This window comes from Micromys minutus (genome assembly GCF_963924665.1).
Source record: "Micromys minutus genome assembly, chromosome: 2".
NCBI lineage: Eukaryota > Metazoa > Chordata > Mammalia > Rodentia > Muridae > Micromys > Micromys minutus.
Genome location: NC_137971.1, coordinates 47,731,780 through 47,743,609, shown reverse-complemented (window position 1 = coordinate 47,743,609; position 11,830 = coordinate 47,731,780). Strand labels below are relative to the sequence as shown.

The following is an 11,830-nucleotide window of genomic DNA, read 5'->3' as shown; positions in this document are numbered from 1 at the left end:
TGTTTAAAATCTGTACATTTATCTTTGTTTTGTAAAATAAAGTCGTTTAAAAAAAAGAAAAAAAATCAAGTACTGACTAAAAAAATATATTCACATAGTTTTATGTAAAAAATTATTTTAATGTCTGAAAAAACAGTACTGACAAAAAAGTATAATTTTAAGCAAAAAATGTTTAAAATCTGTACATTTATCTTTGTTTTGTAAAATAAAGTCGTTTAAAAAAAACAAAAAAAAAAAAAAAAAAACCAAAACATATTCACATAAGTACCTGGGTTTTAAATTTGGAAATAGATTCAGAAGAGCTTCTCTTACCAAAGATTAAAACTGTTTTTCTAACTTATCTAAGCAATTCTTCTTCTTCTTCTTCTTCTTCTTCTTCTTCTTCTTCTTCTTCTTCTTCTTCTTCTTCTTCTTCTTCTTCTTCTTCTTCTTCTTCTTCTTCTTCTTCTTCTCCTTCTCCTCCTTCTCCTTCTCCTTCTCCTTTTCTCCTTCTCCTTCTTCTTCTCCTCCTCCTTCTTCTTCTTATTATTATTATTACATGACAAAATTTCATTTTGATTTTACCCTTATGCAGGAACCTGGAATTGAATAATTTCCAGAAGTTCATCCAAAACTTCGTTCTTATTTTAGTACTGTTTGTGCTGCCCTGGAAACCATGCAAGGACTCGAACAGACCACCATGCCAATGGGTCCTGGACGTGCTCAATCTTCAGAGAAGTCTGTTATAAAATCAGAAAAATGGAAGGAGAGCAAAGAGAAATTCTTGAAAGGGGAACCCAAAGTCCTAGGGGTAAGACATTTTTTTGGATCTCAAGGAAGAATGATTTTGTAATTATATAAATGACAGCCCATGTTCTCTCTCAGTAGCTTCATGGTATATCAACACATCCCAGGGGTAATAGCATTTGATTTTCTAATTTATCATTTGAACGTGGATGCGTTAGACTTTCATTTTACTTCATTTAAAATATAGAGCCTGCAGGCATGTTCTAGGCTGGGGATCTTCTCAGATGATCACATCTAACTCAGTGTAGAGAAAAACCTATAAAGTCACAGTTGTGGCCTGGCCGTCTGGCTGACAAACCCATTCTGTTCTAAACAATTTGCAATGCCTTTTTTATAGCCTGATACTCAGATGAGAAATCCCCCATTATCTACATACTTATATCTCCAGAAGAATGTACCTAAAAATTATAGAAAACTTCAAACTATAACATCCTACGTACATCAAGGGCCAGTCACTGGTCTAAGCTTCTAACCACTGGGTAGTGGCCATTAGCCAGACATCTATTTCTTTTCTACCTCACTCTTCTGACTCATAACATCATCATTTTTCATGACGTAGGTTTTATGTTAATATAGAATATGCAAATGCTAAAAAAATCAATAAAAATTTAAAATTGAGAGCAGTTTTACATTTAAAGTAAAATTAAAGGGGAAATAAATGTATATACGGTGATGAGAACACTGAGCATAGTGATTAGTGTTCTATTAGTTTATTGATATTTTTAACATTAATGTAAGATGAATCATAATAATACCAAGTATTAGAAAATCTTTTCAAATTATTCTAGTTTTATTTGTTTTTGTTCTTTGAGATTTTTGTTGGTTTTGTTTTGTTTTTAGTGCTTTGAGACACTGTTCTTCTGTGTGTCTCTGTTCTACTGGAACATGGGCTGTAGGCCAGGCTGGCCTTGAATATAAGAGATCGGTCTGACTCTGCCTCCTAAGTGCTGGGATTAAAGGCCTGAACCACCACAGCCCAGCTTAAATTAGTCTATTTCATGACGTGACTGGCTATCTCTTTTCCTGAGGTTTGGTGCATGCACTCTATAGAAAGTCTCTGTTTCCTCTATGTTATTGGGTTAGTTGTCCTTTGTCTAAGGTTTCACACATACTCTATTCCTTGAATGATTCCTGGAAGTATTAACCACTTGTCTTCTTGGTTAGCTTGAATGACAAGTAATTGATTTTATTTGTGTTTTAAGAAAAATTGATTTCCTGTTTTAAGTAAAACTGATTCCCTGATTTAAGTTCTAGTGATTTTCATTCTATTTTTATTTTTTCCTTTGGATTAAGTTCTAACCTTGTTGGGTAGATTTCCACAAATCAAAGTGTAGTGGAGTGACTCATTTTAGATCTAACCTTTTCCATTTTAAAAAATTAATGAAAATAAAATTACACACTTTCCATTCTCCATTTCATCCACCAACCTTCCCAAGTTGTGTCTCCCCTTTCATATTCATGACTTCTTTTTCTTTAAGTATTATTGTTACATTTACACAGATGTATGATAATAAATATCTCAGTGTTTTTTCACTCTTTCCATATAGTTTCATTCATTCCCCTCTACAGCCTGCTCTTCTTTCCTCCCACACATCTTCATGCACTGTTTCATTTTCATTGAGTATTATGAGTGCAGTTATACATCAGTTCCTCCACTGTTGGGTCACTGTACTCACATTCCTTCCTCAGACTCTGAGCTCCCACAGAGAATCACGTGTGCTCCTCATATTTCCCTCTTTCTGCATCTACCTATATTTCCTCAAGTTGTTTCTTGCAGGTATAATTTCTTCCTATTTCACTATTCTTCTGTGAGCATGTGACAAAGGATAACAACAGAGGTAGAAAGGCATCATGGGAATCATAAAAGTATCTCTGGAAAGAACTTCCCAAATTACCTCTAAGTTTGAAATTATTGAAATGTGTGTGTGTGTGTGTGTATGTGTGTGTGTGTGTTTGGGAGAGGGAAGTAAGGAAGAAGGGGGGAGAGGGAGGGGGAAGGGGAAGGAGAGGGAGAGAGACAGAGTAAGGGATGATTTATAAGTTAGTACATCTTATCTATATATGAAGACAACTGACAAAAAACTAATATTTCAAATTTATCCTGAGCTATAAAAGGAGTAGGAGGATGTAACTTAGTGGTGTGGTAATACTTAGCATGGGCATCATTTTGTGGCAAATAATGTTTTTATTTTTGTTTCTAGGTTGTACAAATTATGATTGCTCTCATAAACCTTAGCTTAGGAATCATAATGATGGCAGATCACAACTTTGAACGACCCATTTCAGTGTTCTTAATGGCCCCAATTTGGGGACCAATAATGGTAAGTAATATACAGTCTTATATAGCTGGAGATAATAACACCCTATTGTGAATACACTAACTTTGGTTCTCTCAACTCTTACAAGTAGTCTATAAGTTTGAAAACTGGAAGGTTAATTTTCTCAAGATGTATTCAGTCCATGAACAAGAACTCAGAATCTCATTTGTTTCCTCACTGTGGATGTCTGCTTAAATCTACATTTCCCACTCAATACCATCTTGGAAAACAACTCCCAGGATTCATGATGGAAGATCCAGTACAAGGTTTCAGGCCTGCATGAGCAGCAATGGACTGACATCAACTCCTTAGTCTCTCATTTGTATCTTGATTTTAGTTTCAATGATGTGGTCCTACTGACTCTCCCATTACCTTTAAATATTCTAAATTAAAAATTAGAAAGTAAATCCAGACATTTCTATATTTAACTGACTAGTATGAAGACATCATTTCAATCAAATTGATAGCAGTCACTTCAATTAAATTGAAAAATATACAAATTGGCAGACTTAAAAGAAGTACATATTCTAGTGATCATCTAATATATAATTTAATTTATTTTCATTATTTTATTTATAGCTTCCAATATGCATTTTACAAAAAGAAAAATTTCTTTTTTGTTTTAGTTGGGCTAACTTCTTTAGTTTAGTGTAATGTTGGTAAAATCTTATTATAAGGATTAGAGAATTTTAGTCTACATTGCTCTTCAAATTTTTGATGAGAGTTAAATAAGTTTTTAAAAATCTTAATAAGTAGTATGTTAAAGGGCCTGATAATTTAAATTTAAAAAAAATCATTGGTTTCTTTTGAAGTCTATAAAATATAATTTCAAAATATCTTAAATATTAAATAAACATCTCCAGAGTAAGAAACTGCAGACAGCTTTGTCAGTGTAATTAGAAAGACTATCATTCCGGTTATAGATTTTTAAGTGGAAAAGTACAGCAAAGAAGGACCATGGCATATTCCTCTATACTAAAAGAATAAGAAAATATTACTTAAATTTTGTGCAACATTTAATGGCTCCTACCTGTAATTCCTTCACTCAGGGTGCATAAAAAGGAGTCACTGCAGGCATGAACCTGGCCTGCTTTATGTGGTAAGCTCTAGGCCAACCAGAACTTTACCCTAAACATCCAAAATAAACAAATGAAATGATCTACTAAAAATGCCTTGATGGTTCTTTCTTCAACTCGTTTTACTTTTCCCTCTGCTCTTGTGGGTATGAGGAAGGTGGTGACATAGAAAACTACTGCTTTTTAGACAGTCAGTCACTTGACTGGACCCAGTGTCTTCTGAAATAAGGGTTGGTATGCTAAAATTTATACCAACTGTTTCAAGATTTTTAACCTGGATATTTCCCCTCATGACCAGTACATTATCTCCGGATCCCTGACAATTGCAGCAGGAGTGAGAACGACAAACAGCCTGGTAAGCATTTTCCTTTATTTTGCTCTCAAAATGGAGTAATTTTATCACCTATGCATCCTGCTAAGCCATGGGGGGGGGGTCAATTCTATCTTCCTAAAGCCATGGCCATGAGTTTAGAAGGACCTCATTTTTAAAACTGTAGCTGAGCTACTGGTTTGTAATAAGTCTCATCATGTCTGACTGAATATAATGTCAAGGCAATTTCTGGGAAACTCTTGGTGCTGGTACAGTGAATTTGGGGAAGAAATGTGAGGAGCCTTGAAGCTTCCTAACCAGCCCATGATACTTACACCCAAATATTTGCAGTGGTAAAAGTAAAAAAAAAAATATTGACTGGCATATTAAAATGCCTTCTACAGATGTATCCAAAATAATAGGATTAAAAAATTATAGGACTGGAGAGACAGTCAGAGATTAAGAGCACCTTTTTTCATTTTTTAAAAATTGGATAGTTTCTTTATTTACAATTCAAATTTTATCCCCTTTCCTGAATTCTCCTCCAGAAACCCCCTATCCCATTTTCCCTCCTCCTGCTTTTATGAAGGTGATCCCTACCCACCTACCCACTCCCTCTCACCTACCTGCCCTGGCATTCCCCTACGCTGGGGCATCTAGCCTTCACAGGACCAAGGGCCTCTCTTCCCATTGATGCCAGACAAGCACATCCTCTGCTACACATCCAGCTGGAGCCATGTGATGTACCATGTATACTTTTAGGTTGGTGGTTTAGTCCTTGGGGGCTCTGGGGTGTCTGGTTCGATGATATTGTTATTCTTCCAATGTGGTTGAAAATCCCTTCAGCTCCCTCAGCTCCTTCAGTTCTTTCTCTAAGTCCTCCATAGGTAACCTGGTTCCCAGTCTTGGGTTGGCTACAAGCATCTGCGTCTATATTATCGGGCTTTAGCAGAGCTTCTCATGAGATGCTTATCAGGCTCCTGTCAGCATACACTTCTTGGCCACTCCAATAGTGTCTCGGTTTGCTGACTGTCTATGAAATGGATCCCCAGGTGTGACAGTCTCTGGATGGCCTTTTCTTCAGTCTCTGCTCCACACTTATCACCATATTTCCTCTTCTGAGTATTTTGGTCCCCCTTTCAAGAAGGTCTGAAGCATCCACACACACTTTGGTCTTTGTTCTTACTGAGCTTCATGTGGTCTGCACATTGTGTTTTTGGTATTTGAGCTTTAGGGTTAATACCCACTTATCAGTGAGTACACACCATGTGTCTTCTTTTGTGATTGCATTACTTCACTTAGGATGATATTTTCTAGTTCCATCTATTTGCCTAAGAATTTTATGAATTCATTGTTTAATAGCTGACTAGTACTCCATTGTGTAAATGTAACATATTTTCTGTAACCATTCAACTGGTGAAGAATATCTGGGTTATTTCCAGATTCTGACTATTAGAAGTATGGCTGCTATGAACATAGTGAAGCATATGTCCTTATTATATGTTGGAGCATTTTTTTGGATATATGCCCAGGAGTGGTATATCTGGGTCCTTATATAGTACTTTATCCAGTTTTCTGATGAACTGCCAGACTGATATCCACAGTGGTTATACCAGCTTTTATTCCCACCAATAATGGAGGCCTATTCCTCTTTCTCCACATCCTCACCAGCATCTGTTGTTGCCTGAGTTTTTGATCTTAGCCATTCTGACTGGTGTGAGGTGAAATCTCGGGGGATTTTTGATTTGCATTTCCCCGATGACTAAGGATGTTGAACATTTCTTTAGGTGCTACTCAGCCATTCAATATTCCTGGGCTGAGAATTCTTTGTTTAGCTCTGTACTCCATTTTTATAGGATTATTTGGTTCTCTGGTGACTAACTTCTTGAGTTGTTTGTATATATTGGATACTAAACCTCTATCAGATGTAGGATTGGTAAAGATATTTTCCCAATCTGTTGGTTGCCATTTTGTCCTATTGGCTATAGAAGCTTTGCAATTTTATGAGGTCCTATTTTTTATTGTTGAACTTAGAGAATAGGCCATTGGTGTTTGTGTAGGAAATTTTTCTCTGTGCTCATCTGTTTGAAGTTCTTCCCCATTTACTCTTCTATTAGTTTCAGTGTATCTGGTTTTATGTAGACATTCTTGATTGAGTTGGGCTTGTGCTTTGTATAACGTGATAGAAGTGGATCAATTTGCATTCTTCTACATGCTGACAGCCAGTTGTACCAGCATCATTTGTTCTTACAGAAGTCTCAGATTTTTTTCCATGCATTCACATGGTGGCTCACAGACATACATAACTACTTTTTCATGAGATATCAAGCCCTCATCTGGCTTATGTGGGTACCAGGGCCATGTGCAGGCTGGATGTACATATAGGCAAATAAATCATTTGTGAAAATAAAATAATAAATCGCGTACCAGACTTTTACAAACATATATTCATGTTAAAGCTTGTAAGGGCAATGGCCAAAAGTTCAACGATTATTTCCTTCTCTAAGAGCTGCACTTGAATTTCACTTCCTGCAACAGGCAAACATCAACTTCTAGAGCAAGATCAAGGTGACCTTTCTGAACCCAGGCTAAATTCTGTCTGCCTCCTGAGCATCGTTCACCAAATCTGATAACTACTATGTACTCATGTTCTTTCACTTTTATTCTCACAATATCAAGTTTATTTATCTAAACAATGGGAGAGTATTGGGGAGCAATATATACAACATAGGAGGAAATATGCAAGGGAAACATGGTCATCAGCATTTCTACACTAACACGCATTTGCAGAACAATGTGGTGGAAAATGACAGACAGGTTTTTCAGTTAATGTGTCAAAGACTAAAGATATTCCAACAAATTTGAATAAATTTGTGTCCTTGATAATCATCTGGAGGATTGAGTCTTAGCAATAACAGTTATTATGTTTTATTTTTACAAGGGATTAAAGTAAGGCTGCTATAACAAAAGACACAGAGCCTAGTTTTGGCAAGAAGAGAATAAAAGAGCATCCTTCAAATCCCGATGGAGCTATGAAAAGGATGCCACTGATATCAGATCCCCATTCCTTTCTAGGTTGTCAGCAGTCTAAGTCTGAACACTATCAGCTCTGTCTTGGCTGCAGTTGCAAGCATAATGGGTGTTGTCAGTTTGGCTGTGGGTGCACATCATCCCTTTATTAAACACAATACAATCTTCAGGGTAAGTATTGTCTCTGCTAGTGCAATGCCTTGGTGGAGGTAATGGCTCACTGATTCTTGCAAAAGCAATAGTCAACATTCTAATTACACAGTCAAATTTGGATGAGGTTCCTAAGGGGTCTCCTCTCCTTTAAGAAGAAGGGGAAAGAAAAATAGGAGGAAGGACTTGTATGGTTAAAACTGGGAAAAAAGGAGAGAGGGTGCATTTTTTTTTTTGGTGTAAAGTGAATATAAAATAAATTAATGGAAAAAAGAAAAGAGAATAAGAACATAAATCAATTTGATAGTGAATTAGGACAATATTTTAGGGATCAGGAAAAGCTCATTATTTCTTCTGCCTGTAACTAAGTAAAAAGAAAACCACTAACATGGCTAGTTCTCAGTCTCAAGGACCCATATGTCATATCTGATCTTCATTTAGTGCCCTAGAGAGATTCAAAATAAAACCAAGTTCAAAATAAAACTAAGAGGTACCATTCTTCTTAGGAGAAAAAGATAGATTGTATAGCTCATAATCTTTCCAAAACAAGTTTAAAGGTGTAAGGTATTTGTGAGAAAGAGCAGATAAAGTGCATGCTACCTTGAATGACCAAAACAACCCATATGAAATTGCCAATCTTCAGCCAAAATGATCAAGAAAAATGATAGGTCCTACAGCTTATAATAGTGTATTATCAACACATACACATCTGCTACTTAAGTTGAAAATCTACCTTTGCTTCTATTGTCTTTGTTGATGTTTTCAGTATGTGTGATTGATATTGCTAGAAAATTAAGTCTTACTATGTAGCCCAGGTTACCTTTGGGTTAAAAACTGCCCTCTCTTCTTTATGTTTGGATTATACTTGTGAGCTACTCGGCTTAGCCTGCACTTGTTTATGTAAATTATATTGTATGCTATGTGAAATTGCTACCTCTCCTACTTGCTGTTCTCCACTCATGCCTGCCACAAGGCCTGAACACAGAGACTAAGGGATCTGGTGAAGCAGGAGAAAGGATGAAAACAACCAACACAAATTTTCTCACAGCCCACTGAATCAGTATCTCTCGTGTGCCAAGCTCCTGATCAATGACTAATTCACAGGAGAGGGACCATCTCTGATCACTGAGATTATTCAAACCTGCCAACTCTAGGCACCAGTTCAAGGCAGGAGATTCAGAACAAATGTGCCACCTTTGTTCCTCCATTTTGATTGTGTGATTTGATGAAGATACAGACAAAGGCAAATGCATTAAATACTGAGGAGCGTGGTGCATAACCCTCAAATGATTACCAAATTTGTAGCAATCACTACCAAAATAGTACATAATCCAGTTATATTTTATTACAGGGTGACAGAAATTCAAAATGAGTCTCACCTGCATAAAATCAACTTTGGACAGGGCTATCGTCTTCCCTACGAGCTTTAGCGAAAAGTAACTTTCTTGGCTTTTTTGTCTCTACCTTCTGTCCACATTCCTTGGCTGTTCCTTCTGCCCTCTATTTTCTGGGCAGACACTGAAGCATCCTCAGTCTCTTAGACTAGGATTCCTCAGGATCTTGCTTCTGTGTGTAAAGATGGAATAATAACTTGGACAGCCTGCAAGAGCCTGGATATTCTGTCTATATTATCTAATAAAGACACTTCTCTTATTACTATTAACCAGCCGAACTTTCAGTTGTGATCATTCAGAAAGACTATACTCTTCAAATATGAAATGATATTACTGTCTTTTTCTTGTGAATAGTGTAGCACAGAGCACGCCAGTCTTGGAGTTTGGGGTCTCTGATAATTTTTATTAGTTAAAAAGTGAGTGGGGAAATTTAGTTACAATCAGGAGACCAATAAATTGTCTAGGTTTGAGTTATATCAAAAGCTGGATTTCTTAACCCCTGGCTTGGGCCTTCCCTCTTTTGGCATTGTGCTCAGGAGCAGGAGAGCATATTCCAAACTTGTAATTTCCATTCTTCACACTTCTTGTTATTAATCTGTTTTTAGGGTTTGGATGGTTTGATTTTAACTTTAAATCTGCTACAATTCTGCATTGCTGTGTCCGTCTCTGCATTTGGATGTCAAGCTTCCTGTTGTAACTCCAGCGATGTGAGTATCAGTGCTTTTTGGGTGGTGCATAGTAGGTCTCTATTGCTCTGTAATCAGTCACACAAATCTACCAGCTTAAAAGGACACACCTTTATATTTTACCTTACTCAATGAAGACCACCAACAGCTTAGCCCTGTCCCCTTGTTACATCTTAAGAGACTGTGTGAGTTGGAAAACTGAGGTTCTCTTTGGGTTTCCTGGTCTGGTTAATAACAGAGTTTAAACCCAGAGTAGGAAGGAAGGTCAAGGACACTTTTAGGAGAGTTTGAGGGAAGGAAACTAAACCAAACCAAAACAGGAGAGCCAAGCTGAAAATCCCCCTTTTCTCCAGGCAGAGGGAAAAATGGAGAGAAAGATCTCATAGCTCAGAAAATCTGGGAAGACATATTTAGATTGCCAAGCCACCCACCCCCCAGAGTTCAGAAGTCACCCACATTTAAATCCTAGTCATGTAGAGCAATGTACTGTGCCAGGGACTCTTGTTAGAAAGAGAGACAGTTTATCAAAAAAAGAAAATCATTCTTAAGAATGGAAGTGGACTAGTGAGCTGTAGAAAGAGCCTGAGGAGCATCCAACCACAGAATGAAGCAGCTTTTAAGGACTTTTATAGACTTGGTGTTTTTGTTTGTATCTAGTTGGCTCACTGTCCCACAACCTCACCCAGCATGCTGTCTTTCTTAGATGAAACCCAAGTGAAGAAGAGCTTAGAGTCTGATTTTGTGTACTGGTTTCTTTCACATGATAATCTTTTGTTGCTATTGTTTGAGACTGCCCTGCCTGCAAATAATACCATTTAATCACATCCTGCCCCAATTTCTCCACTCTAATTCTTTTTTTCTAGTCCCTATTCATCCTGTCTGAACTGTTCATTGATTTGATTAAGATGTTGTTTCTCAGAAACTTTCAGTTTGTGCACACACAAACATTGTCTTAAACCCAAGAATACTGCAGATGCTCTTGAACAAGGAGCAGGAAGGTCACACAGAAATAAGGGAGTGACATTTCTTGGAGGAGAAAAATACATATTAGGAAAAAACAGTAGGCAATGAAATAAACAATAAACACAATATGCCATCTAAGCTATTTCAAAACTTGTATAAGGACCTGTGTAACTAAGCAACTGCTCCTAGAGCTGAGGAATGCTGTGTTAACCAATAAGAGCAGTGGCCTAGGGGCATGTTTTGCTTACGTATGTACATCTTCATTCTACTGCTGCGCCATATCCCTTGATTGTGAAGATCAGAATATATTTCCATGTGTCATGATGTTTCTGCCATTCTGGGACCATGTCATATGTGCAGAACTTCATTCAAGGCCACATCATATTAAGGTGGATGGTCTGCTGTCATCGGGGGCAGACTAATTTTGAAGAATGCCACTGTCATTCTCTGTGACACTTTGTTTCAAGTAACCCATTCACACAGAAGACTGATGCTCTAAGATGCAGCTTCAGACACCAGCTACTCAGCTACCACAGAAAGAATGTTCTAGTTCTGCAAGATCATCCAAGAAGTGGCCCAGACACCAGTCAGTGTGATGTTTGATTTAACTTAGTGGCCACAGTGTAGACAGTAGTAAAAGTGACACGGTGGGGTATGGAAATGGAAGTGCTGGTTATACTGAAGGACTCATGATATTTTAATTTATTTCACAGGTTCTTGTAGTGCTACCATCAAATCCTGCTGTGACAGTAGTGACAACTCCCATGACATTTCAACCACTGCTATCATCAGAACACCAAGGGAAGAATGTTCCAGAAAATGTATTCAAGAACCACCCCAGAGAAATAGTCTAATTTTGATGTGTGTGCGTGTGCATTTCTTTGAGAAATTAACCCTTTATTGCACTGGCTTTTGGGGGGATATCAGACATGCTGTAAATATATAAGACAAGATGCACAATGTCAACAACATGTTAACGTCTTCCATTCATTGTATGTACAAGGGGCAATGATTTGACAAAGAAGTTTTGAAAGCAACATAAAAAAAAACCTTCTTCAGTGAAATGAGGTCTCTTTGCAAAGAATAAAGATTGGAGGTCACATTTTTGGGGGGCTTT

General features: G+C 37.2%; 1 protein-coding gene across 1 annotated transcript; it reads left to right on the top strand.

Annotated features, from left to right (window-relative positions):
- Nucleotides 1-655: 655 nt before the first annotated feature.
- Nucleotides 656-11,665, top strand: LOC308416128 (membrane-spanning 4-domains subfamily A member 4D-like; the record flags this gene model as incomplete). The annotated part of the gene is made up of 6 exons (XM_080911115.1): nucleotides 656-790; nucleotides 2,988-3,107; nucleotides 4,479-4,535; nucleotides 7,566-7,691; nucleotides 9,670-9,771; nucleotides 11,427-11,665. The coding sequence occupies 6 exons, from the start codon at nucleotides 656-658 to the stop codon at nucleotides 11,565-11,567; spliced, it is 681 nt and encodes a 226-aa protein (XP_080767241.1). The 3' UTR covers nucleotides 11,568-11,665.
- Nucleotides 11,666-11,830: the final 165 nt, after the last annotated feature.